At 53.9% G+C, this 27,147-nt stretch overlaps 2 protein-coding genes and 1 non-coding gene across 3 annotated transcripts; 1 reads left to right on the top strand and 2 right to left on the bottom strand.

Moving 5' to 3' along the window:
- Positions 1 to 6,911: 6,911 nt before the first annotated feature.
- On the bottom strand, positions 6,912 to 10,979 carry KISS1R (KISS1 receptor). The gene is made up of 5 exons (XM_020890348.2): positions 10,580 to 10,979; positions 9,667 to 9,791; positions 9,038 to 9,173; positions 8,544 to 8,776; positions 6,912 to 8,332 (listed from the first exon to the last, which is right to left on the bottom strand). The coding sequence occupies exons 1-5, from the start codon at positions 10,821 to 10,823 to the stop codon at positions 7,934 to 7,936; spliced, it is 1,137 nt and encodes a 378-aa protein (XP_020746007.1). The 5' UTR covers positions 10,824 to 10,979; the 3' UTR covers positions 6,912 to 7,933.
- Positions 10,980 to 14,655: 3,676 nt separating this feature from the next.
- Positions 14,656 to 24,235, top strand: R3HDM4 (R3H domain containing 4). Its single transcript, XM_020890306.2, has 8 exons — positions 14,656 to 14,816; positions 19,928 to 20,082; positions 20,466 to 20,590; positions 20,988 to 21,111; positions 21,346 to 21,431; positions 21,894 to 21,979; positions 22,066 to 22,121; positions 23,246 to 24,235. The coding sequence occupies exons 1-8, from the start codon at positions 14,734 to 14,736 to the stop codon at positions 23,347 to 23,349; spliced, it is 819 nt and encodes a 272-aa protein (XP_020745965.1). The 5' UTR covers positions 14,656 to 14,733; the 3' UTR covers positions 23,350 to 24,235.
- Positions 24,236 to 26,923: 2,688 nt separating this feature from the next.
- On the bottom strand, positions 26,924 to 27,030 carry LOC139034600 (U6 spliceosomal RNA). Its single transcript, XR_011487123.1, has one exon. It is a non-coding gene; the product is annotated as a U6 spliceosomal RNA (small nuclear RNA).
- Between the last annotated feature and the right edge of the window lie 117 nt (positions 27,031 to 27,147).

Here is a 27,147-nt window from a genome sequence, read left to right as displayed (position 1 = left end):
TCTTCTGGGGGTCCTCCCCGCACTCAATATCACCCACCCCCATTGAGGCCCTGTCTCTCTGGGGGATTCCCAAACCCAGGGGACAGTGCAAGGGAGCCACCTCCATCCATGATGGGTGGTCAGAGGCAGAGTTCTGCCTGCTCCTTTCAGGAACCCAACCTTCCAGCCCCTGGGCCATTATAGCCTACTGACAGCAGGTGACAGGGAGGCCTCCACCTTGAAGCTATTAAACATACACCCCCTAGCTGCCCACCTCACCGCCCCTGCCACCAGAGGGGCAATAACGGCCCTGCCCCAGCAGAGAGGAGAGTTTGGAGACCCTGATGAGCTGGGGGAGGGAAGCTGTCCTTTAAGGACCAGGCCCCAGGTCAGTTCCAAAGTGCAGAAGAGGCCCCCCTCCACCAAAGAGCCAAACATTAGGATGCAAGCCCTGCCTTTCCCGGCACAGGAGGATGAGCCTCACTGTGCCTTTCCCCCTCTCTAAAATGGGTCAATTTACATTCACTCCTCCTTCAGTGGTTTTGAGGATCTCATTCCCCTCTGGTCAAAGGGAAGGGGCCACTTCTCCTGGGGACCAGGAGGGGTGCCACCTAGCCCCCCCCCCCCCCCCCGCATTTTCCAGAGGAAAGCAGTTGTCTCTAAATAGCTGGGGGCAACTTCCCAGAGTAGCCTGGCCCAGCAGGGTGAGGGGCTGCAAGATTCTCAGCTGCCTTTAGTGAAGGGGGTCCTATTTTTAGCGCAGGGAGCTAGCTGGGAATTGACCCCAGTTTTGCTGGTTCCTCCAGGGATAGGCAGCAGGTATGGGCTGCACCTGGCTGTGTGAATTTAGGTTAGCCTGGACCCCTCTCTGGTCTCTGTTTCCCAAACTGGAAAATGAGTACAGCGACCCCAGCCCTGTAAGTTTTCCTGGCCAAACCAGCTTGTGGGCCACCTGTGAAAACCAGCCTGATTCTCACTGAGCCCCTCAAGACACTCATCCTGCCCTCCATTCAGGGTTGGGAGGCACCTTTTAAAAAGTTCGCCAAGGGACTTCCCTGATGGTCCAGCAGTTAAGAGTATACTCCCAATGCAGGGGGCCCAGGTTTGATCCCTGGTCAGGGAACTAGGGGGCTTCCCAGGTGGTGCTAGTGGTAAAGAACCCACCTGAAATGCAAGACTCCAGAGACGCGTGTTCAAGATCCATGGGTCAGGAAGATCCCCCAGAGGAGAGCATGGCAACCCACTCCAGTATTCTTGCCTGGAGAATCCCATGGACAGAGGAGTCTGGCGGGCTACAGTCCACGGGGTCTCACAGAGTCGGATGTGACTGAAGCGACTTAGCACATATGCACGCGTGTAGAAACTAGATTCCACATGCTGCAACTGAATTCCTATGCCACAATTAAAGATACCACATGCTTCAACTATGACCTGGTGCATCCAAATAAACTAAAAATAAATTATTTAAATAAATAAAGTTTACCCAGATTCCAAACTGCCCACCTTTCCACGCATATTCCTCCTCAAACATATTCTGCCTCAGGGCCTTTGCCCTGGCCATTCCCTTGCCTGGCCTGCCCTTCCCCAGCTGTGCCTTCTCATTCAAACTGGAACCTTGGGTCATACTCTTTTATCTTTTTCCAGGCTGTTCTATTCAAAACAGCTGTATTTATTTAACCTAGTCAGCCTTGAGCATAGCTGGCTGCATGTCCAGTGCTGAGGCTGGGCCTGACATATGAAGTTGTCTGAATGAATGAATTCACAGGTTCTCTCTGTCCTCCCTAATCCTGTAGTATTTCTGATGTCTGTCTGCACAGAGGTGAAGGGCAAATTGAACTATTCACCATCTCAATCTCAAAATGTCTCAGCCTCCAAAACCCCCTGAACCCGGACGTTCTTTTGTCACTCCACACTTGTCTCTGCGAGCCAGGGTCTGTGGAAATGTAATTTTAACTTAGAATAAGATGAAAAAATGGAGTATAATTATAAGGAATGTATAGTCATGAATCCACCCTAAAATAATCTGTCTTTATACCAAGGCAGCAGCAAAATATGATTAGTAGTATTTTTTCATAGAAGGGGCCCAGGATACCCAGGACATTCATAATGAAGCTCTACGTGACTTATTTTGCAGCGGGCACACATTGAGCCAGGGGTCCAGGTTGGGGTACTGGGGAGAGACTCCCTACAAGCGCTGGGGTTCCTTTGTGGGGTGGACTCGATCCTCCGCGGAGTGCGCGCGCCCCCTGCCGGGTACCTACTGGATGCAGCCAGAGGCGGGGCCTCGAGTCCAAGGCCGCCAGGGAGCGCCGTTTGACTTGTAAATCAGCTTTTCCCGTCGGATGAGGAAACAGGCAAGCCGAGCCTTTCCTGTGGCTCCTTTGAAATGCTCCCGGGTAGATTTGATGATAAAACAGAGGGCTTGCAGTTACATTTGAATTTCCAATAAACAAGGAATTTGCTGTTATTGTTGTTTAGTTGCTAAGTTGTATCTGTTCCTTTGTGACCTCGTGGACGGCAGCATGCCAGGCTCCCTGTTATTATTCATTATCTCCCGGAGTTTGCTCAAACTCTCGTCCATTGAGTCCGTTATGCTATCTAACCATCTCATCTTTCTCTAACCCTAAGCCTCCTCTCCTTTTGCCCTCTATCTTTCCAAGCATCAGGGTCTTTTGCAGCCAATCGGTTCTTCACATCAGGTGGCCGAAGTATTAGAGCTTCAGCTTCAGCATCAGTCCTTCCAATGACAATTCAGGGTTGATTTCCTTTCAGTTCAGTTCAGTCACTCAGTCATGTCCGACTCTTTGCGACCCCAAGGACTGCAACATGCCAGGCTTCCCTGTCGATCACCAACTCTGGGAGCATACTCAAACTCATTTCCATTGAGTCGGTGATGCCATCCAACCATCTCATCCTTCATCATCCCCTTCTCCTCCCACCTTCAATTCTTCCCAGCATCAGGGTCTTTTCAAATGAGTCAGTTCTTCACATCAAGTGGCCAAAGTATTGGAGTTTCAGCTTCAGCATCAGTCCTTCCAAAGAATATTCAGGACTGATTTCCTTGAGGATGGACTGATTTGATCTCCTTGCAGTCCAAGGGACTCTCAAGAGTCTTCTCCAATACCACAGTCCAAAAGCATCAATTCTTCGGGCCTCAGCTTTCTTTATGGTCCAACTCTCACATCCATACATGACTACTGGAAAAACCATAGCTTTGACTAGATGGACCTTTGTTGGCAAGGTAATGTCTTTGCTTTTTAATATGCTGTCTAGGTTGGTCATACCTTTTCTTCCAAGGAGCAATCATCTTTTAATTTCATGGCTGCAATCACCATCTGCAGTAATTTTGGAGTCCAAAAATAAAAAGTTTCTCACTGTTTCCATTGTTTCCCCATCTATTTGCCATGAAGTGATGGGAGTGGATGCCATGATCTTAATTTTCTGAATATTGAGTTTTAAACGAACTTTTTCACTCTTCTCTACTGACTGGTTTGATCTCCTTGCAGTCCAAAGAATTCTCAAGAGTCTTCTCTAGCACCGCAATTCAAAAACAAAACAATGAATAATTTATATATATCCCAATTTTGCACAGGACATAATGATACTAAAAATTTTGTCACTGTTTATCTGAAATTGAAATTAACCCGTCTCCTGACCCACCCTAACCTCTGGGGTTTATTCTAATGCTGTGGTTTCGGGTTCCATCCCCACCCAAATCAGCGGCACTGGCCTATGCCTGGTGTTGGCACCCCACAAAGGTTCAATTCAGTTCAGTCACTCAGCCGTGTACGACTCTTTGCGACCCCATGAATTGCAGCACGCCAGGCCTCTCTGTCCATCACAAACTCCCGGAGTTTACTCAAACACATGTCCATTGAGTCGGTGATGCCACAAAGGTTACAGCAATCATAATAACGATATAATGAATTGAAAAAAAATCTCCTCATACCTTAGACCACACCCCTCCCTGTTGAGAAGCCTCCTATGGCTCCCATCCAATCAGGAAAGACCCAATACATCTCCTTGCTTATAAGGTCTCGGCCACCTCTCTGTTCTCACTTCTCTCATCTCCCATCCTTAACTGGGAAGCCCTACCTTCCTCCCACCTATTTCTAAGATCCACCAGGCATACCCTGCCTCATGGCCTTTGCACTGGCTGTGGCCTCCATTGGATACGCTCTTTCCCCACCTCTGAGCTGAGGTCACATTTCCTGGCTTCACCTCATCTAGGAAGCCTTCCCTGAATCATGGTCAGGTTTATAGTTGCTCACAAAGGACACCCACATCTCCTTGGTAACCCTTTGCACTGCTTTTATTTGCATCTATCTCAGTAGCTTACCACTTACTGGCCCCATTGCCAACTAGACAGGGGCTCTGTAGGGGCAGGGGTCGGAGGGTGCCTCTCACACAGCACCTGGCACACAGAAGGGGCTCTGAAAACAGTCCTCAGATGAACAGACTTGAGGATAAAGCAAGGGTCTGCAGTTTTGTGAAGATGCTGCTTCCTATATGTCCCCTTTCAAGCTTTTCACATCATTTCTTAAAAAAATTTTTTTAAGAGTATTGCAGATTCTAATGCAGAGATAGCTCCCTCACGCCCTTTACCAGGCATCTCCAACAGCGATATTTTGCAAAACCATGCAGTACAACATTGGAACCAGGGTATTAGGGTTGCTGTTCCACCTGTGGGTCTGGAGCCCCCGTTTCATTTGTACTCGTGTGTGCCCTTTTCCTTCTCTGCAGTTCAGTCACATGTGCAGGTTTGTGTCTCCACCACATCCAGGGACAGAGTGGCTCCGTCACAAAGGTCCCACATGCTGTCTGCTTCCCATCATCTCCTACCCTGGCCACCCTGCATCTGCTCTCCATTCCATATTTTTGTTACCTTGAGGAGGTTACACAGATGGAATCATACCTCATGTAACCTTTGCAGGCTTCCTCCCTACACTCAGCATCATTCCCAGAAATCTGCCGTGGGTGTGTGTGTATCAACAGTGTGTTCATAACTTAGAACAGTTGAGCAGTTGTGGATGGACCAGCCCATGGTTTTTTCAACTACTCACCCACTGAAGGATGTCTGGTTCATTGACAGTTTGGGAGTATCACAAATAAAGCTGCTATGATCATGTGTGTGTGGTATGGACTGTAGCTTCACCTCATCTGTCCATGGCTCCTCTGTCCAATGGATTCTCCAGGCAAGAATACTGGAGTGGGTTGCCATGCCCTCCTCCAGGGGATCTTCCCAACCCAGGGATTGAACCTGTGACCCTTATGTCTCCTAAATTGGCAGATGGGTTCTTTATCACTAGTGCCACATGGGAAGCCATAGTTTTGTGTGAACAGAAGTTTCTATTTCTCTGAGATAGATGCCTAAGAGTCCCCTTGAACTGTTTGCTTATTTTTGGCTGCCCTGGGTCTTCGTTGCTGCTCATGGTCTTCCTCTAGTTGTGGTGAGTGGGGGCTACTGTCTATTGCAGTGCCCGGGCTTCTTATTGTGGAGGCTTCTCTTGTTGCAGAGCACAGGCTCTAGGGCATGTGGGCTTAGTAATAGTGGTGTACAGGCTTAGTTGCTCCTTGGCATGTGGAATCTTCCTGGACCAGGGATCGAACCCATGTCCCCTGCTTCAGCAGGCAGATTCATGTCCACTGCATCACCAGGGAACTCCTTGTTTGTTTGTTTTTATTCATTTTTCATAGAGAAATTCTGCCATTCCCTGTATACACACCATCTCTTTTCATCACTCCCACTGAGTGCTGAACCCTGGAGACACACTGGGGACCAATCCAGATACATACCCAGCAAGTACAGCACAAGGATGTCAGAACTGAGATGGGGCAGCCCTGGGCACAGGTGAGGGGCCTGACCCAGCCTGCTGGGATCCAGGAGGGCTTCCTGGAGGAGGAGGAAGCTGAGCTGAGACTTGATAGATGAGCAAGGGTTAAGGAGACCTGGACCAACAAGGGACCTGCCTGTGCAAAGGCCACAGGTAAGGGCCTGGACAACTTCAATGTCAGAATGGCCTCCCCTTCTCACATAACATCTCTGCACATTTGGGCTCTTTGGAGACCTAGGATGTTCCCTAATAATTTGCGGGGACAGAGCCCTCCTCGAGATGGGCAGTTGTCCTTCAGGGAGACTAAGCCTGAGGCCTGCAGGGACTGATCCTAGCCCTCCCCCCCACCCCACAGACAAATGCAGTTGAACCCACAATGAGGTGGCTCTGCCCTCACACCTTGAATCTGGTTGTGATCCTGATAGCTCCCAACAACTCCCTGCGGCAGGGTTGAGGTTGTGGGCTCCTCCTCTAATTGGAAGTCTCTGCCCAGGAGGAAGTCTGACTTTCCCCAGATTGCCCTGCTGGGAGGAAGTCCAGGCAGCCATGGAAGTGCACTGGCTACCAGCCTGAGAGCAAAGCCTTCTCTGGCCTTCCCAGTCCAGCCGCTGGGTTGGTGGCTCCACCCAGTACCACCCATGGATCACAAGAACTGCCTGGCTGGGTCCACTCACCCACAGAACCGTGAGCAATGATACACTGATGCTGGGGACTTCCCTGGTGGTCCAGTGGTTAAGACTCCCCCTTATGATGCAGGGGACATGGGTTTTATCCCTGGTCAGGGAACTAAGATACCGCATGTTTCAGAGCAACTGAGCTGTGTGCTGCAACTAAGACCCGTTGTAGCCAGTAAATATTTTTTTAATTTTTTAATTTATTATTATTATTATTTTAGTTCTACCACTTTATTGCTACCAATCCATCTCCCTCCACCCTCATGCACACATGCTCAGTCATGTAACCCCATGCACTGCAGCCTGCCAGGCTCCTCTGTCCATGGACTTTTCCAGGCAAGAATACTGGAGTGGGTTGCCATTTCCTTCTCCAAGCAAATAAATATATATATATTTTTAATGACACTAGTTTTGAAAAATACACTGATGTTGCTATATGCCTCTTTATTTGGGGGTGTGTTATGTAGCAATAATCCTGCTCCCTTGGATTGTTGTTCAGTCGTTAAGTCATGTCTCACTCTTTGTGACCCCATGGACTGCAGCATGCCAGGCTTCCCTGTACTTCACTGTCTCCCAGAGTTTGCTCAAATTCATGTTCATTGAGTCGGTGATGCTATCTAGCCATCTCATCCTCTGCCACCTTCTCCTTGTGCCTTCAATCTTTCCAGCATCACAGTCTTTTCCAGTATGTCGGCTCTTCACATTATATGGTCAAAGTATTGGAGTTTCAGCTTCAGCATCAGTCCTTCCAATAAATATTCAGGGTTAATTTCCTTTAGGATTCACTTGTTTGATGGCCTTGCTGTCCAAGGGGATTTCAAGTCTTCTCCAACACTGCAATTAGAAAGCATCAATTCTAAGGTACTCAGCCTCCTATAAAGATTGTTGCAACTCTCACATCCATACATGACTACTGCAAAAACCTGTTTTGACTATACAGACCTTTGTCTGCAAAGTGATGTCTCTGCTATTTATTCAATGACACCCATGATTTTCCAGCCAGGACTCTGAACACTCACTCACAAGGTGCCAAGAAGAATACCTTATTTCATCCATTATAAGATGGACATCACGTTCACTTTTTAGTATCTCTGAAAATGGCATTTGTACAGGCTTACAATTGTACAGTCATCCACAGGGCAGTGTGTGAAAAGTCCTATTGACGCTTCCTCCAAAGTTCCAGAAAATGTCAGCATCAAAGCATCTTCAATTCAGGAAACACAAATAATAATTACAGCATCAACAGTGGCAAACATACAGCAGATTTGTATCAAATGTTGCAAGAGGACAAGGCCTTTACTCTATTATGATTTGGGGTAAAAACAGTATAATAGCAGCTGCTATTTAAGCCCGCCTGTTTCAGAGGGGCCCATCTTGATCCCTTCAGAGAGGGCTCAGAGAGACACAGCGTGTCCCCTCAGAACGCACAGCCTGCGCAGCCCGGGACTACCGCTGCCTGACTTCGGGGGGCCTGGCGTGGCCCAGGCGTCGCAGCTGGGTATGGCCGGCGGTCGCGAGGTCCGAGGGTCCGGGCCGCCAGGGCCGCGGGAGCGGCCGGGGAGCGCAGGGGCAGACGCGGCGGAAGGCCTGGCGGAAGTGGGAGCCCAGGAAGGCGTAGAGCAATGGGTTCAGCGCCGAGTTGCAGTAGGACATGCAGTGTGCCCAGATCTTGAGCGCGTAGGCGGCGTAACTGCGCGGATGCCAGGCGCCGGCTGGGCCCAGCGCCTGCAGCAGCAGGAACAGCTGGATGGGGCCCCAGCAGGCAGCGAAGAGCAGGACCACGGCCGCCACCAGCCGGGAGACCTTGGCCCGCACGGCACCCGCCCGCTCCGCCAGCAGCTGCCCCTGGAGAGACGGGAGGAGAAAAAGGGAAGGCGAAGGGCCGGCAGCGACGACACCCCTTCTCCGGCGCTCCCCTTCTTGACCCTCTCGAATTACTCCCCAACCCGGGCCACCGCCCCACCCCCCTCCGTAGATGCGCCTCACTCCCCGCTACTGTACCTCCCCCCACCCTCAGCCAGGCCGCGTCCCGTCCCCCCTCCCGCCAGCCGCGCACCTGCAGGGTGCCGTCGGCGGTCGCTGGGCGCACGGCGGCCCGGCCCAAGTGACGTAGCATGGCCCCGTAGCAGGCACAGGTGGCGACCAGCGGCAGCAGATAGAGCGCCAGCAGGTTGTAGAGCGCGAAGGCTCGCTCGAGGGCGCGGCTGGGGAAGGCCTCGCTACAGTAGGTGCGCGGTCCGGACGACAGGCGATGTAGGGCGAACACCGGCGCCGACACGACAGCCGAGCCTGCATCAGGGCCCTGCTGAAGATCCTGCCCCGGGGGGACGAGGGGCGCAAGAGGGCCCGGGTCTCCCCGGTGCCTCCCGGGCAGTGGGCCACCGAGAGCCTGCTAGGCACGGGTCCCCTTGTGTCCCCGCCCTCAGGCGCCCTTGCAGGGAGCGCTAGTGCGCCCATTTCACAGATGCACGATCGAGGCAGTGGGAGGGGGTGAGCCCAGGGACGAAGACTTGTCTCCCCCAGCCCGTGCGACCCCCACGCTGAACTCACCCACCCAGATGCCGAGGCTGACTGCCAGCGCCAGGCGGGGCGTGCGGCGGTGCAGGGCGCGCAGCGGGAACACTGTCACGTACCAGCGGTCCACGCTCATGGCGGTCAGGGTGGCGCACGTGGCCTGCACCGAAACCTGGGAAGGCCGGGAGTCCGGCGCGTGGCCCCCTGCCCCGTCAGGGCCTTTCCCTGTCCGCGCCCTCCTTGCGGGTCCCCCACTGTCCAGCCACTCGAGTACAGGCAGGACCTGACCCGGGAAGGTCTCCAGGGCCCACAGTTGAAGGGGCAGGAGAAGGGGATGCCAGAAAGGAGCCCAGGGTGGTGGCGGAGGGAGGAGCCTTCGGGGGTAGCCTGAAACCCCCAAGACTGAGACCAGGAGAGGCAGAGCCATCCTAGTAGGATCCCAGTACCTGCCCTAGCCCTGGTGGGTAACCCAGTCCCAGTGCCCGCCCCGCCTCCGCACCGAGTCCCCGGCCCTCACCAGGCCGCCGGGAGACGGGCCCCGCCCACACCCAGACTCTGCCCCGCCCGCCTCCACAGCAGCCCCTGGCTCGCACCGGCCCGTAGGAGGTCCGACCCCGCCCACACCCAGACTCCGCCCCCGGCCCTCCCGCCCTCAGCCCGCGCACCTGCTGGATGTAGTTGAGAAACTTGCACATGAAGTCGCCCAGCACCCAGGCGGGCAGCGGGTAGAGCAGAGCGGTGAACGGCACGCAGCACAGCAGGAACGTTAAGTCTGTGACCGCTAGGTTGACTGCAGGCCGGGGACGCGAGGGTTCTGAATGTGGGGCGCATCGCCCTGGCCCTTCAGCACCCTGGCCCAGCCTCCTGGGTCTCGCCTTTGTCCGAATGACCAGCAGGGCGGCTCGGGAGGCACCCAGAGAGACCCCAGCATCCGTGGGCAAAGAAGTTGGGCGCTTCCTCTCACTTTTTAATATTTCAAACACCCCTCACCCAGCACCTGCTTTGTAGCCATTCAAGCAGTAATGGGCCGTGCTCACCCCTGTCGAGACTGCAAATAGGCCCTTGCCCTCTGAGCCTCAGTTTTCTCATCTGCAAATTGAGTGGTGCCAGCCAACAGAGAATGGAGAACACGGACTGAGTGAGTACTCACCCGGGTAGAGCACCCTCATCGCACAAACGTATAAACTGAGCCTCTGGGGCAGTGGTTGCCAACTGGGGGCCCGTGGGCCACGCAGTCTTTCCCCCACTCCTTTTATTCATCCCACACGGTGTTATAAGAACCACATTTCAATCGAACATCTTCCTTGAGTGGCAGGGGGCAAAGCTTCATGGGCCACACTCTCCAACCTCTCTTTTAACTACTCTAGTCAAGATGGAACGCTTCAACGCCACATTTGGCGACCTCCAGCCTAAGATACCAGGACAGTAGGGAAAAAGGACCAGGAGCCCTGCAGCAGAGAAATCCCCAACTGAGAGGACCCCGACTCACCGCTAGGGGCGTCCCCCCTCCCCGGCCACTACCCCCTCTCGTAGACCCCCGGAGTGGCCCTCCGGCACCGTGAAGCGCCGGGTGCTCACCGATGTAGAAGTTGGTCACCGTCCGCATCTGCTTGTGGCGGCAGATGACGAAGATGACCAGCGAGTTCCCTGTCAGGCCGAGCAGCATCAGCGCGCCGAAGAAGAGCGGCACCAGCCAGGCGTCCACGGGCCAAGGCGCAGGGATCGCACCGTTCGAAGTGTTGGCGCCACAGCCGGGGCAGACCGTTGTGTTGGCCGGCGCCCACCAGGACGCGTTAGGCCCAGACGCGGACAACGGCTGCATTGCCACCCTCTTCCTCCTGACCACCCTCCGGGATTGCACCCTGCGATCGCTGCCGTGACCTTCCCGATCGCCCTCTGGGGATGAGCTACAAGGTCTGGGTCACAGCTTTCCTGGACTCCTCAGCTGCAGCCACTGCGCGTTTATACCCCTCATCCCACCGTGCCCCGCCTTCCCGCCTCTCCTGCAGCCGCTGACCACTCCCTCCCCTGCCTGTGCGCCCTCTGTTCACCGGAGCAACACCCTGCTCCTGCATCCCGTCCTCCCCCTCCAAGGTAAGGATGAGCGCACAGGAGGAGGACTAGGGAAGGGAGTGTGGAGCAGAGCAGGGGGAGCGGTAGGGTTCCTAGAGGATGCTGTAGATCCGGGAAGGACCCATCCTTACCCCAGGAGACTCACCAATAAGAAAAGCAGAGACTAGGGGATGAGGCCTGTGAGAGGCCATGCCTCTGACCTTCCATGGCCCTCAGAGGCCCTGAGTATCATTGCTGCCAGGGTTTGTCCCAGGACACTGGGGAGCCATGGAAAGTTCAGGGCGAGGGAGGGTTGCCCAGAATCTGGTGGTCAGATGATGCCTGTTCTTTCACTAACTCAACCTTCCCAAGACTTTGATGCAAATCAGATCCCTAGGGATTGTCCACCTTCACCCTAAAGGGCAATCAACTGCCCGCTGTCTGCACTGGGGACACAGTCACCTGTGTGCTGCTGCTGGTGGGAACCAGGTGGAGGGCAGTTTATAGAGAACAATGTTGATCTCTAAATCCACACTCAGAAATGTATCCCATTTCTGGGGATGTAATAGCCTGTGAGGCAGGAAACAGGGCATGAAGGTGCAGAAGAAAAGATGATGTCCTCAGTGTAAAACGAAGATTAAAAGGCGGAAAAAAAACGAAGTATGCACAAAGGACATTCTTGGTGGTCTAGTGGTTAGGAATCTGCCTGCCAATTCAGGGGACACTGGTTTGATCCCTGGTCCATCTGGGAAGATTCCATATGCCAGGGGGCAACCAAGTCCATGTGCTACAAATACTGAAGCCCAATCTAGAGCCTGTGCTTTGCAACAAGAGAAGCCAGCTCAATGAGTAACCCCTGCTATCTGCAACTAGAGAAAGCCTGAGTGCAGCAACAAAGATCCAGCATAGTAAAAACATTAATTAATTAAAAAAATGTGCATGGGCTCCAAAGTGCATTAAATATCTCCAAAAGAAAGTACAATGAGCCTGGGATGGGGGGGGAAGGGGGACATTTCTCTGTTCACCCTCTTCATACCTTCAGCATCATGACAATGGCCTAAAAATTCAGAAAAGGGAAAAACATCCTTTTGGGGTGGTATTGGAGGGGCTTTCCCAGTGCCTCAGTGGTAAAGAACCCACTTGCAATGCAGCAGGTGCAAATTTGATCCCTGGGTAGAGAAGATCCTGTGGAGGAGGGCATGGCAACCTACTCCAGTATTCTTGCCTGGGGAAGCCCATGGACAGAGAGACTGGCAGTTTCTCCTACAGACCCCTACAGTCTGAGGGGTCACAGAGAGTTGGACATAACTGAAGTGACTAAGCACGCAAGGGTGGTAATGAGGGCCAGGTCAGCATGAGGAGACCCTGGGATACTTGGAGAGGGGAGGAACTGTTCTGGGGAGGCTGCTCAGCTGCGTGGGCCTGGGAGAGCAGTGAGAAGGGGGCCGGGGCTCTGGGGGACAGCGGTGGCTCCTGGACAGGCCAAGGATCTGGGAGGGTGTTAGGAAGGTGATGACAGGGACTTCCCTGGTGGTCCAGTGGTCAAGGCTCTGCAGTTCCACAGCAGGGGATGTCGGTTTGATCCCTGGTTGAGGATCCCAAATGCTCCACTGTGCTGCCCTCCCCGACCTTTGCCAAAAAAAAAAAAAAAAAGGGTGAGGAGAGGAATGAGTCAAGGGGAGAAAATAAAAGGGTGAGGACAGAATGAATGAGGCTCAAGAATCAGGTCAAGACCCAGGTTGGCACATTTGTTGAGTGGCTAGTCATCATGGGCTAGAGTTGGAGACCAAATATTGCCCCTACATCTAGAGACCCTGCCCAAGCACTGTCCCCAGAGATCCCATTTCCCATCACCTTGATTCTTTCCCTTATTTCCACATTTATCTACATGAGGTCATACAATGTGTGCTTTCTTGGGTCTTGTAATAGTTCCTCCTCCTCTCTCTCTCTTTTTTCTCCTCTTGCTCTTTACTTGTTAAAGCAATGTGATAATTTGTCCTGTACAGCTTCCACCAGGCTGGATCTGGGTGGGTTGCATCCCTTGGTGTCCCATATCATGGTCTTCTGTACATGCGTGCTAAGTTGCTTCAGTTGTGTCTGATTCTTTTCGACCCTATGGACTGTAGCCCACCAGGCTCCTCTGTCCATGGGATTCTCTAGGCAAGAATGCTGGAGTGGGTTGCCATTTCCCTTTCCAAGAGATCTTCCCCACACAGGGATCAAACCTGGATCTCTTATGTCTAGCTGCATTGGCAGGGGTGTTCTTTACCACTAGCATCACCTGGGAAGGCCCAACATGGTCCTAGTTTCCCACTTTTCTTGTGGAATGAAGGATGGATTCTAGATTCTAGAGCAGGTCTAAGTTTCTGTTCTTAAACCTCCCTGGCTACCCATTGCCCTTGGGTCAAAAACCAGATCTGCCATTAAAGGACAACCTTTGGTCTGTCCCCTCTTCTCTATCTTATTCTGCCCACCACTGACCCCCCCCACCACCACCACCTGTCTCCCATTATCCTGCTCTGGCTACCTGGATGCCCCAGGACCTTTACACTGTTCCTTCTGCCTGCTGCACCCTTCTCACTTTTGCATATGCTAGTCCTCTTTCCAAAAGTCCTCTCTTCCTGATCCCACTCAGGGGAAGGGGTCTGTTTGATTACCACTGGGTCTGGAGACTTAGCCCCTATCCCAGTGACAGTGGGCATTTGTTAAATGAATAAATTCTAAAAGGCAAAGAAAGGTGCCGCTAGCTTTGTTCCTTTTTTTAATGTTTATTTTCTATTTATTTATTTGTCTGTGCCAGGTCTTAATTGAGGCAAGCAGACTCTAGTTCCCTGACCGGGGATCAAACCTGGACCCTTGCACTGGGCTGGAGGAGTCTCAGCCACAGGACCACCAGAGAAGTCCATGTTGTATTTTTCAGTTTTGTTCAGTTTCTCAGTCCTATCCGACTCTTTGCGAACCCATGGACTGCAACATGCTAGGCTTTCCCTGTCCATCACCAACTCCCAGAGCTTGTTCAAACTCATGTCCATCCAGTCGGTGATGCCATCCAACCATCTCTGTCGTCCCCTTCTCCTCCTGCCTTCAATCTTTGCCAGCATCAGGGTCTTTTCCATTGAGTCAGTTCTTCGCATCAGGTGGCCAAAGTATTGGAGCTTGAGCTTCAGCATCAGTCCTTTCAACGTTGTATGTTTATTTATTTCTTTTTTCAACGTTGTATCTTTAGAGTAGAGTAAACTGAGGCACTCAGCCGGGATCCGGAGGCTGCTCTTTGAAGGAGGTTCCCGGAGGGGGCTGGTGGAAGGAGAGCCCTGCTGCCGCTGGGGGGTGGGGTGGGGTGGTGTGTGGCACGGGGCACTAGGTCTGTCCAAGCATTTGAAAAGGACGTCCCCTTCCTGCCTCCCTCCGAGGCCTCAATTTGCCCACGGTCCCTCGGGGTCAGAGGGCCCGGCCCACAGCCCGGCAGCGGCCCCCTGCCTCGGTGTCCCCGTCCTTGCCCCGAGGCTGGGTGTCCCCGGCCCGCCGCCGGGGCCTGGCCGGGACGTGGCCACGGCCCCCGCCCGGCGTGTCCAGCCTCCAGGCTCCGCCTTGGCCCGCCTTCGGGCGCCCGTCACTTCCTGCCCGGCCCGGAGAAGGCCCTGCCGGGCGGCGGCGGCATCAGCGGCAGCGGCATCTAAGCTATGGTCGTTCTGGAGAACCCTGCGGCCGGTCCCGAGGAAGCAGCGGCGGCGGCGAGGGTCGCCCCGGGCGGGCGGAGGACGCTGTGAGCGCGGCGTGGTGGCGGGCGGGGCGCGCTTCCGGGGCTCCCATCCCTTACCCCTCGCGGGCGGCAGCCCCCGCCCCGCCCCTTTTCCTGAGGGTACCCCACTCGAGTGGAGCTGGGTGGCGAGGGGCTTTGTTGTTACAAGGTGTTCCTGGGGAAACCCCATCCCCGTCACGCCTGGGTACTTGCCGGAGCGCAGGGGGGCACCCCCGTGTCCGCGTTTGCGGAGCCCGGGGCTCTGGAGTCCCGGAGCCTCACGGGTCCCAGGCCCCGAATCGCTGGCTCCAGGGAGGCGCTGCCGCTGCGCGAGATGTACCCGTCACCGCGCTGGTGGTGATCTGGAGTTTACCCACTGGCAGCTGTTCGTGCCTCCAAGCTGGGGATTCACCCAGCACCGGTCCTGGGTACTCGTCGGGGTTGTCTGTCTCCAACTTCCAGGCGGACGCGCTCTTTGTTTTTCTCCGGGCGAACACCCAGAAGAAAGGGGGGCTTACACAGCCGGTTAACACGAGGCTGTGTGTCCTGGGACGTAGACTGAAAGCGGGTGGATGACCCCATATGGGTACCCACCCACCCCCGGGGAAGGGGTCGTAGGTTTCTTCCTAATCCGAGTGTTTATGCAGAAATTCCCGCGGTCCACCCGCTTGTGCTCTGTTTCTGCCCCTTCGTGGGCACGTCCAAGCGGCCTGGGCAGGTTAGTACCCGCTGCTGTGCCTCAGCTTCCCCATCTGTAAAATGGAACAACGGGCCCCCTCTCAGAGTGGCCGGGGTCGGTGACCCTGCGATTGGAGGCGCCCAGCAAAGAGGACCATCTGTTCTTTGATAATTATCTTAAATAGCTTACTGTTGTAGGTGTCTTAAAATAATTTTATCACTTTGGTATTTTATGATTGCTTTATTGTATTTTTTATTTGGTGTTATTACTTCCACCAGGGTATTTACCCAGAAGCTATACGGGTGTCTACAGATGTGGTTATTTACCCCCTTTTAAAGGGCCTTAACCACCCAAAATGGGTAATTTACCTGACAGTAGAGTCCCTCTGACCTGCCCGCACCCCGCTCACCTCTGTGTCCTGGGTGGGGTGGTGGTTTGCTCCCCCGTCAGCCCCACCCCAACCTGAGTCACCTCCGCTCTGAGCCCTCCTTGGTTTCCTGCTGGGGAAGCAGGTTCCTCTCTGGCCTGTCCCTGGGGGAGGGGCCAGTGCCTGAGAAGGTGTATTTTTGCCCAGAGGAGGGGATGTCAAAGGCCGGTCTCAAAACTGGGGAGCAGAGTTGCGGGAGGCAAAGAAGCCTGTCAGCCACCTCCCCCACCCCGGGCCAACCTGGCTTAGCAGCTGTTTCCACTGTCAGGCCCGTCCATCCCTGTTGGATATTGGCCCCTGCCAAGTGTAGACTTTTCCCCAGGGCCTGCCTGGTCCAGGAAACCTCAAATGCCTGTCTGTGTGGTCAGTTTCCCCGTCTGTAAAGTGGTCTCTTTGGGTGACACTTTGAATTGGCACTTTCGTGAGTGTAAACAAAAGTTCAGCTATTCATTTAACAAATAGCTCTTGAGAGCCTGCTGGGGGCCAGCTGCTGAGGGCCCAGCAGGGGCAGAGAGGGACCCTGTCCTTATCGTTTGGGGTTAGTGAAGGAGGTGAGAACCAGGAGTAAACAAGTGTGAGGGCCAGCTGGTTGTTGATGCCAACTGGTGAAGCCGGAAATGGGGCTGATTGGGCCAGCTTGGGGGCAGGGTGGTTTCTCCCAGGAGGTAACTTTTGAGCCTAGACTGGGAGCCAGGAAAAGGTTGCTTCAGGCAGGAGGCTGAGCACTTGCAAAGTCCCTGAGGTGGGTTTAAAATGCAGTAAAAGGACTCAGTGCCTGGAGCAGAGGGAGTGAAAGGGAGAGACAGGGTGGGGCATGGCTGTCCTGCTATCTGCCCCAAGGCTCCTGCTGGAAGTGCTGGGATCCTAGAGAGCAGTGAGGCCCCAGGAGCCCTGTGGGACCGGGCAAGTGCAGTGCCAGGCCAGGGAGGGGCTGAGCCTTGCCTTGAGGGTGCTAGGGAGCCAAAGGTAGTGGTGGAGCAGGGCAGGGAGCAGCTAGATCCAAGCACAGTGGGGTGTGGTCTGAGGGGCCCACTAGACCTGAGTTTGAGCCCCTTGCCCCACTGTGGCCCCAAAGGGAAGCAGAGGCTGGTGGCTCGGGAGTGGTCCTGCTCAGACCAGGTTCCAGCCCTGGTTCCATGTTGGGTCCTAAGGTAACAGGGAGCCTCACACCCCAAGGGCCCAGGCTCTCCCTGAGTCCCGCCCAGTTCTGATGTTCCCAACAGCCCCCCCCCCCCACCCCTCCCGGATGTGGTCTTGTTATCAGCCCCACCAGGCACCATCCTGGCATGCATCCAGCTGCTGGGGTGGAGACACAGGTTTCAGAGCCCTGAGGAGGCCACAGCTGAATCTGGAGCTTGGGGTGTTGGTGCCCAGGCCTCAGGAAGGTCACAACCAGCCTCAGAGTCATTGACTGTGTGCTGACTTGATTTGCCCCATCCTCTCCCAGCTGCTCTCTTTGCAGCTGTGGGATCTTGGGATAAAGACTTTGCTCCTTGGTTTGCAAATCTGAATAAAGGGTGTCTGGACAGTAGTATTTGCCTCCTACTGTAACAGTGATTGATTAACTAAGGACTGTCACTTAACCAAGGATGTTGCTGTGATCAATCTTGTGGCTCAGGGGGTGAGCTCTCAGTTATAGGAAGAAACCAAGCAGGTGGCAGCTTGGGATGAGGTGTGTGTCCTGGTTTCTCTTGGCTCTGAGTGCCCTTCCTGGACTGGCAGGGGGCCATTCTTATCTTCTTTGCAGAGAAAGACCTGAGGCTCTGGGTCACATCGTTAAGTATCATAGCTGGGATTCAAGCTCAAGGCTGATACCAGGCTTGATCCCTGTCTCTGCCTGCATGCTAGTCTCCTATTTTGTTTTTCTTTTTGGCTGCTCAGTGCTTCTTGTGGGATCTTAGTTCCCCAACCAGGGATTGAATCTAGGCCCCAGTAGTGAAAGTGCTTGAATCCTATCCACTGATTGTGTGTCTCCGCTGATGGGTACTTGTGCCAGATTAATTTATCCATCAGCTAATTCTTCATAGATTTTTGCCTAACATATAGTATCATCCATGAAGTCTGTCCCACTCCAACCTCAGGCGACAGGGCTGGGGCTCATAAGCCTGTTTGCTTCCTAATCAAGATGTAACAAGCTTTCTGTCCAGTGCAAAAATTTAACGGCTGGGGACTCTGTTTTGTTCAGTGGCTAAGTTGTGTCCGATTCTTTGCAACCTTATGTATGGCCGCATGCCAGCCTTCCCTGTCCTTCACTATCTCCCGGAACTTCCTCAAACTCATGTCCATTGAGTTGGTAATGCCATCCAACCATCTCATTCTCTGCCACCCACTTCTCCTCCTGCCCTCAATCTTCCCCAGATCAGGGTCTTTTCCAGTAAGAAAGCTCTTCACATAAAGTGGCCAAAGTATTGGAGCTTCAGCTTCACCATCTGTCCTTCCAGTGAATATTCAGGGTTAATTTCCTTTAGGACTGACTGGTTTGATCTCTTTGCAGTCCAGGGGACTCTGAAGAGTCTCCTCCAAGGCCACAATTCAAAAGCATCAGTTCTTCAGTGCTCAGCCTTCTTTATGGTCCAACTCTCAAACATCCATACATGACTACTAGAAAAACCATAGCTTTGACTATACAGGCCTTTGTTGGCAAAGTGATGTCTTTGCTTTTTAATACGCTGTCTAGGTTTGTCATAGCTTTCCTTTCAAGGAGTTATGTGTATAAGCCTTAATGAGCATGGGCTTCACTCCTAACTTCTTTGAGGCACCTTCTTTCATATCCTAAGGCTTCATGGCATTTTCTAGCAGCTGTTTGTGCATGAGGGGTCACACTTCTGTTTTAATTTGTGTCTTGAGATCACCCAAACACCAGGAAAGTTTGGGTGGAATTCTGGACTCTGGGTTCTACTCAGTCTTGGAATCATGGGGTTTTGTTGGAGACCTGATTGGGTGATTATTTTCTGAGCACCTACTGTATGCTAGACAGGGGTGCAAAGGACATCAGACCCTACCTGTGCATGGAGGTCATGGTGGGTTGTGGGCTGGGAGGTAGGAGATGCAGCCATCAGGAGAAGAAAGCAGTGAGGGGCTGGGGAGATTTGAACAGAAGGCAAAAGGAGATGGGAGTGAGGAGTGAGGAGACTGGGGCATGGGCATCCAGTGGGGTGGGGGACAGCCAGCACAGAGGGGGTGCCTGGTGGGCTAGGGCCAGAGTGCAGGGCAAGGAGGAAGGGGGAGTCCTGGCACCCCAGACCCTCCAAGGCTCAGAATCTACCATCAGCCTCTCAGCATGAGGGTTTCTGAGCCTGGTGGGACCTTCCTCTTAGCGTGTAGTCAGGGGCTGACCATGACAGCCCTGCAGCTTCTTACCAGGAAGTTTCCATTCAGTACCTGCCCCCTCCCTCCCACATAGCCACCTACTGCCTGGCCCTCACGTCCCCAGTGGGAGGCCTGCCTGGGCCACTAATCCATTTCCAGGATTAGTACCTGTGCTCAGAGGGGGCCACTCTGCCTGCTTCCCCCACCCAGGCCCTGAGCACATAGCAGGGGGGCTCTGGGGGCACAAGGCAGATATGTTCAGGCAGCGCCTTAGCTTCTGGGAGCTGTTTTCTGGTTTACCTGCTGTTAGAGGCTGGGGGTGGGGGGGGGCAGGTAGGAATGCATCATCAAATTAAATCTCTTGAGAAACTCCCAGAGGAAGGAGACACGGGCCTCACTGGCTTACAGCTCAAACCTGGAAGCCTGGGAGCACGGGGAGCAGCTCCCTCACCCCCCTCAGCGGCCCCACCAACATGTGGCTTCCCTTCAGTGAGCCTTGGTTTACTCATCTGTCCTCAGTGGTATCTGCCTCCTGAGCGTTGTGGCACAGTGACATTCTTAGGGTCCAGGGCTCCACGTGCAATGGGGGTGAGCTTCCCACTGCAGAGGGAAACCAAGCCAGGGTGGCTGTGAGAGAGCGGCGATGGTAGGGTTCTTCCTGGGGGTCCTGGCCTATCTTGGCCCTGAGGACTGCCCCCCCCATCCGAACCCGACCCACAGGCCCCTTCCGGGCTGCCTGCCCGCTCTAGCCAGCCCCCAGGTGAAGAGGCTCTCGGCCTCCCGGCGGAAGCAGCACTTCATCAACCAGGCTGTACGGAACTCAGACCTCGTGCCCAAGGCCAAGGGGCGGAAGAGCCTCCAGCGCCTGGAGAACAGTGAGCAGGGGTCGAAGGGCGCCTCTTGGGGGCTCCTAGGCCTCAGACAGCAATGGTGTGCATGTTCTGTTATCTGAGACTGGCCCTGAGCTGGAAAATGTGAGGAAGCTCTGGGCATTGGAGCTGGGGCTCTAAAGGTGGTGTAGGAATGCAACAAGCCAAGCCAGGGCCATGTAGGAGGAATTCTGGAGGCTGGATGGTTCCTGTGTCTTCTGGGAAAGACAGCTGGAGTGTGGAGGAGGGGAGGCTGGTGTGAGCCGGAGAGTAAAGGCCCTAAATATAGAGGTGGGGAGGATGGGAGGAAACATGGGCCTCTGGACCCCATGAAGCCTGGGGTGACCCAAATGCAACCCCCAGCCCAGAGACTGTTTGTTTCCATTTAGCACAGTACCTCCTGACCCTGCTGGAGACAGATGGAGGAACACCTGGCCTGGAGGATGGGGACCTGGCACCTCCCGCGGCACCTGGCATCTTTGCAGAAGCCTGCAGCAATGAGACCTATGTGGAGGTGGGGCCTCATGTCCTGCCTGGCTCCCCGCCGCCGTCCCCCCCCCCCCCCCCCCCCCCCGCAAACCACCAGCACTGCCTGCACTGAACCCTCTCTGGTCCCTTGATGAATGTCCCTGGGTCTCCCTCAAGAGGCCAGCAATCCCTCCACCCCAGAACCTTCCAGCACCTGAGGTTCGTTTGCTTACCTTGAAATTATTGACAGAATTGGGGATGTATTTGGTCCATATTGACACCCCCAACACAGATGATCCACGAACTCTTGACCCAGTGGTCAAATGTGTCCACGAGGAGTAATTCCGTGCGCTTGTGGCCCCACCATGTGCACTGGCCAAATGGGGGAACTGAGGCTTGAGAGTGGTCAGTCATCAGTCAGGGCCTGCCTTCCTCTCTTCCAGATCTGGAACGACTTCATGAACCGCTCTGGGGAGGAGCAGGAGCGTGTTCTCCGATACCTGGAGGATGAGAGCAAGAGCAAGGCGCGGAGGAGGGGGCCTACCCGCGGGGAAGACAGGCGGAGAGGTGGGTCTGAATCTGGGGTGCAGGTGGCAGCAGAGGCATGATGGGGGCGTGGCCTAGGGTGAGAGGGTGGGGCCGGGGCAGGTGGGGGAGGAGTCTGATGTGTGGGCTGAGGGCTTGGTAGATGGGAGGAGCCCGGTGTGGGGGCGGGGCCGATGTGGGTGGAGTGGAGTCTCGTGTGTGGGTGGGGCCTGGGGCTCTGCTCCCTCATCTGCCCCACTGCTTGGACTCTCTCAGAGGACCCTGCCTACACGCCGCGGGAGTGCTTCCAACGCATCAGCAGGCGTCTGCGAGCTGTCCTCAAGCGGAGCCGTATTCCCATGGTGAGTACCAGGCCCCGGCCTTGACCTTGTCTTCTTCTTGCCTCTCTTTGTCTTTGGTCTTTCTTGAAGGCCTTTTTTCTCAGCTTCTCAACTGGGGGCTGGGTTGAGGAGAGACCAGAAACCTAGTGAATGGGGTGTGATGGAGAAGATGGGCAGGATACAGACCAATGTGATCTGAGTGCAGGACTCAGGGCTGGGCAAGGACTCTCCTTGAGGGTGGGAGCAGCAGGGGCAAGGAAGTTGGGTACTGAAGGATGTGTAGGAGTTCACCAGGCAGAAGGCTGAGACATTCAAGAGTGGATATGTCTAAGTGCCTGGTATCCTTGGAAACAGTTAAGTAGCTTCATGTAGTGAGTCAGAGGCCACAATTGAACTCAAGGCTTTGGGCTCCAGAGGCTGGCATGGATTTGGGGGACCAGCGTGCCACAGTTGGCCTGACCCCTGGACCTGTCTCTCCTGCAGGAAACACTGGAGACCTGGGAGGAGCGGCTGCTGAGGTTCTTCTCTGTGTCCCCCCAGGCCGTGTACACGGCCATGCTGGACAACAGGTGAATGTGTGGGGGCAGGTGCAGTGGGCACGCCCCCCCCCCACCATGGTGTCCAGCTCAGGCCACTCACCACCCATTTTCTGCAGCTTCGAGAGGCTCCTGCTTCATGCCATCTGCCAATACATGGATCTCATCTCAGCCAGTAAGTATCTGGTGGCCCCTGGGCCCCAGTTAGCTGATTCTATCCCAGGGAAACTGAGGCTGGGCTTACCGGAGTCTGTTCACCCGGCAACAGGCATCAGGGGAGGAGGGACATCATGAGCACAAAGGTAACAGGGGGATGCTTCCTTAATTCAACAGCAGCTCCTGTACCTCTGTCCCCATGATGGATGATGCTGTGGACACAGATTTGCCTCTGTCTGCATCTTCAGGGGCCTATGTGGAGCTTCCAGGAACCCTGAGATGAGATGAGGGGACCCCAATGTCTGTAGAGTTCTCACTTAGCTGTAGCCTGCCTCCACTGTGCCACAAGTGTGACATTTGGCAAGTCTCCCCTCCAGGGGCCAGCACCCCCTTTTTCAATGGGGATGCTGTTGGGACAAAGTCCCCTCAGGGAGGGTCCTCGCAGGCCCTTCATGGCCCTTGGCATCCCACAGGGTTCACACTCTCCAGGCCTATCTGTCTCCTGCCCAGAGTTGCGGAGGAGACAGTTTCCATGGCAACCCCAAGATGGTTCCTCTCAGGATGGCTCCGAGGGAGGTGTAGCCCCCACACTTGCTTTTGTTCCCACTGACTTGGCATGGAGGGGCTGGGCTGGGGGTGCTTCTCTGCCAGAGTGGGACCCTGGCCTGAAAATAGGAGAATGGCCCTGGAATATGGGGATCAAGGGAGAGGGAACAGCCAGGGCAGAGGCTGGGAGGTGGGCCTAGCTTGGGTTATGTACTGCTATATTCAAGTTTTGGGGTGACATGAGTTGGGAAAAGGGAGGTCAGTGGGGACTGAGTCACCCAGGGCCTGGAGTTTCCTCTGAGGGGGTGGGAGACCAAAGCAGGCAGGACCCTCGTTTAGTCCCCTTGACATCAGGCCAGTGTGTCTCAGTAGTGCATCTGGGTGTCATTAGGACATGGGATAAGTAACGGGAGAGAAGGGAACAGGCTGGCAGAGGGAAGGCAGGCTGGAAGTAGGAGCTGCTGAATACACTGTCCTGGGTCCTGGGGGGGTGGGGCAACCTAATTCGCGGGAACCTCCTGCAGGGTGGGCGAAGGGCTGTGTCCCTGGGTGCCAGCACCCTCGCCTTCTTCCCGATCTTGCCTGTCTCCACTGCAGGCGCTGACCTGGAGGGCAAGCGACAGATGAAGGTCAGCAATCGCCACCTGGACTTCCTGCCGCCAGGGCTGCTCCTGTCCGCCTACCTGGAGCAGCACAGCTGATGGCGGCCCCACCCCCATCCCCACCCCTAGCGCCAAGACCTCCAATACCATCCGCTCAAATATCTTTTATTATTTTTAGAATTTTCCCTTGGAAACGTGCTCTTCCCCTTGGGGTGGCCCCCGCCCCCTCCGGGCCCAGCTTTCCAGAATAAAGCTGGTGGCTGGGCTGCCTGCGCTATCTGCCCCCGGGCTCCGACTAGGGAGGCGGCACCCAGCCTGGTCACTTCCCTACCACCTCCTCAGTTGGCGATTTTGGCCCTGTGTGATGCTTAAGTGAGGAGGGAGAGGCTGGGTTTTTATCATTCTTAATGCATTTGGCATGATTTGTTGTAGATTTTTACATATCCCTTTTGAGAAGAAAAAAACAAAAACTCACCCTAAGTGATAAATCGGGGGGCTTCATTCCAGTCCCTGCTTGACCCTTTCCTAGTTTTTGGCTTGGGTCTCGGGGGATCCGCCCCTCTTCCCAGGAGTGTAACATTTTTGTGTATGTGTGTGTGCGTGCTTGAGTCTGTGTGTTCCCCGCGACCCAGGACAGGAGCTTCATCTTAAAAAATGGTGTCACCCTCTTTGGGGAATGTGTGTTGCCCTCCTGGTGCCCTTTGGTTGCTCTTAGGGCCCCATCTGCTCTACACACTCCTCTCCCATTGTACTGGGGACATGGAACTTCCAGACAGAAGCCTCCACCCTCAGACTGTCCTCTTCCCCTCTCTGTGTCCTCCGCCCCCAGCCTGGCTCTGGGGTGTCCTCCTGCTGGTCACTCTGGCCTGGCCCAGGAGAGCAGGACTGGGAAACTGCCCCACTCCCTCCCTTCCACAATCCCCATGGGTGTGGCTAGTTGTGCTTTGGGAAAAGCAGAGTGTTCAATAAATTTCTGGTGCTCTGGTCTCTCGCTCTAGGGTTTTCCCTTGGGGCAGGGCGGGGGATGCTCCAGGCACTCACGATACCCTTGGGTCCTGGTCATTGAGGGATGCAGGCCTTAGAAGAAGGCTGGTGCTGAGTGAGACCCCAGGTGGAGGCAGGTGTGTGTGAAGACTCTGCCAGGAGATCCTGGCCCTTGGCTATGCTACCCTTGCTGGTCTCCTCCTGTGTGCCCAGGCTGAAACCCCAACTCTTCAACCTACCACCTGTGTGACCTCCAAAAGGTCACTTGTGTGAGCTTCCCGAGTGGCTAAACACAATACAGCACACTGCAATTTAAAAACCACAGGAATTTGAGGGACTTCTCTGGTGGTCCAGTGTCTAGGACGGCATTCCCAGTGGAGGGGGCCTGGGATTGATCCCTGGTCAGGGAAATAGATTGTGCATGCTGCACCTAAGACCTGGCAAAAAACAAAACAGGAATTTATTGGCACCCAGTTCTAGAGGCAGGAAGTCCAAGATCAAGGTGTCCCAGTGTCCTACTCCCTCTGGAGACTCCAGGGGAAGATCCTCTCTGCCTCTTCCAGCTTCTAGGGGCTCCAGCTCCCTTGACTTGTGACCACAACCTTCAAGCCTTTGGTTCTGTCTTCACATGGCTTCCTGCCCATGTCTTCCATCTGTGTGTGTCTGGGACTGGCTGTGTGTCCTGCAGGGCCCCTTAGCCTGGGTTTTCTGCTGTTCTCATGGAGCCACACCACAGCTCCATGCTTTCCATGGGGGTCCTCGCTACTGACCTCTGCTGATCTCCACCTGTCTGAAGGTGGAATATTTATGTTAATTACTGAAAATTCCCCAGGAGAGGTTTTTCTCTTGCCCTGTGTATTCAGTGTTTATTTAACCAGTTCTATCAGTACAGATGCCTGGGTGTTTACTTTTTAGTTTGGGTTGCAATCTAATATTCCTTTTTCTTGCTTAGAGTGTTCAAGGTTCAGCTTCTGGGAGCCCCTTCAATGGCTCCTGTGTCTCACTGAGGCACCTCTATATTTATTTATTTGAGAAACGGCCTTACTTTACGCTGCTACGAGATGCACAGGGCTTCTTGGTATATTCCTGCTTCATCCTAGAACCAGCCGTTTTGCCAAGGAGCCTGGTTCCTTTCCCTGGGGGCATGTTTTAGAAACCAAGATGTGGGTGCTGTGTTTGCTGTCTTCTATTTTAACAAGTATTGAAAAAGTTTTACATGTAGATACTAAATAATGGAACTCCCAAGGGCTTGTTAAAAAAAGTGAAGTCACTCAGTGAGTCTGACTCTTTGTGACTCCATGGGCTGTAGCCCACCAGGCTCCTCTGTCCATGGGATTCTCCAGGCAAGAATACTGGAGTGGGTTGCCATTTCCTTCTCCAGGGAATCTTCCTAACCCAAGGATTGAACCTAGGTCTCCTAAATTGCAGACAGGCAGTTTAACCTCTGAGCCACCAGCAAAGCCCAAAGCACTTGTTAGGAGGACACAAAGAAATATTAATACTTGAATAACCAGCTTGGAGTTTCCCCACCTGCCAAGGGCACTGAATTTCCAGTGCCCAGAGGACACCTTATGGGCAAAAAGTGAAGGGGAACTAAAGAGCCTCTTGAAAGTGAAAGAGGAGAGTGAAGAAGCTGGCTTAAAACTCAACATTCAAGAAACTAAGATCTTAGCATCAGGTCCCATCACTTCATGGCAAATAGATGGGGAAACAATGGAAACCATGACAGACTTTATTTTCTTGGGCTCCAAAATCACTGCAGATGGTGACTGTAGCCATGAAATTAAAAGACTTGGGGGAAAAGTTAGAAAAAAAAGCTTGACCTTGGAAAAAAAGCTATGACCAACCTAGACAGTGTATTAAAAAGCCTACAAAGGTCAGTCTAGTCAAAGCTATGGTTTTTCCAGTATGGATGTGAGAGTTGGACCATAAAGAAAGCTGAGCCCTGAAGAATTGATGCTTTTGAACTGTGGTATTGGAGAGGACCCTTGAGAGTCCCTTGGACTGCAAGATCAAACCAGTCAACTAAAGGAAATCAGTCCTGAATATTCATTGTAAGGACTGATGCTGAAGCTGAAGCTCCAATTCTTTGGCCACCTGATTCGAAGAACTGACTCACTGGAAAGGACCCTGATGCTCGGAAAGATTGAAGGCAGGAGAAGAAGGGGACAACAGAGGATGAGATGGTTGGATGGCATCATCGACTCGATGAACATGAGTTTGAGCAAGTTCCGGGAGTTGGTGATGGACAGGACATGGAAGCGTGGCATGTTGCAGTCCATGGGGTCTCAGAGAGTCGGACACAACTGAGCGGCTGAACTGAACTGAGAAGACCGGCTGGGGCTCAGGGCACGGATGTGGGGCCCAGGGCAAGCCCACACGCTGCCTCCAGACCCACGCGGACTCTGTCCTGCCCAGGGTCCTGGTTGGCTGTGTGGGTTTTCCACACCCCGCGTCCCTAGACAGCCCGGCCCCCAGACCTTTGTTCAGGTGTTGCCTTCTGTTTAGTGTACCCTTCCCTGCAATCAATCCCAGGTCTTTATGGAAAAGACATTACAAACTGGGGAGAGTCCGACAGCTTTTGGAGGAGGAATTGAGGATGGAGACTGACTCTACAGGACCTTGATGTGTTGTTACCTTGCTTATGAAGGAGTTAACAACACCTTGGCTAGATATCGTGGAAAAAAGGCAAAATATGGAACGCTTCACGAATTTGCGTGTCATCCTTGCGCAGGGGCCATGCTAATCTTCTCTGTATCGTTCCAATTTTAGTATATGTGCTGCCGAAGCGAGCACAAACTGTGCTGAGACGGCAGAACTATTTATAGTAGACAGAATCAAATACTTTACGGTGATGGTGAATTCTATTTAAAAACCAATCCGCCAATTTCCCCCTTTCCTTTACGAAATTAG

This window comes from Odocoileus virginianus, chromosome 3 (assembly GCF_023699985.2).
Source record: "Odocoileus virginianus isolate 20LAN1187 ecotype Illinois chromosome 3, Ovbor_1.2, whole genome shotgun sequence".
Taxonomy (NCBI): Eukaryota; Metazoa; Chordata; class Mammalia; order Artiodactyla; family Cervidae; genus Odocoileus; species Odocoileus virginianus.
This window is presented reverse-complemented; position numbering and strand designations above follow the sequence as displayed.

Excerpts from the sequence above, each read along its gene's own strand:
- KISS1R (XM_020890348.2), bottom strand. The coding sequence starts at position 10,823 with ATGCAGCCGTTGTCCGCGTCTGGGCCTAACGCGTCCTGGTGGGCGCCG. Across the intron at positions 8,777-9,037 it reads CAGCCTCGGCATCTGGGTGG|GCTCGGCTGTCGTGTCGGCG; the intron begins GTGAGTTCAGCG and ends GCCCTGATGCAG. Across the intron at positions 8,333-8,543 it reads CCGCCGACGGCACCCTGCAG|GGGCAGCTGCTGGCGGAGCG; the intron begins GTGCGCGGCTGG and ends CCGTCTCTCCAG.
- R3HDM4 (XM_020890306.2), top strand. The coding sequence starts at position 14,734 with ATGGTCGTTCTGGAGAACCCTGCGGCCGGTCCCGAGGAAGCAGCGGCG. Across the intron at positions 20,591-20,987 it reads GCAATGAGACCTATGTGGAG|ATCTGGAACGACTTCATGAA; the intron begins GTGGGGCCTCAT and ends CCTCTCTTCCAG. Across the intron at positions 22,122-23,245 it reads CATGGATCTCATCTCAGCCA|GCGCTGACCTGGAGGGCAAG; the intron begins GTAAGTATCTGG and ends TCTCCACTGCAG.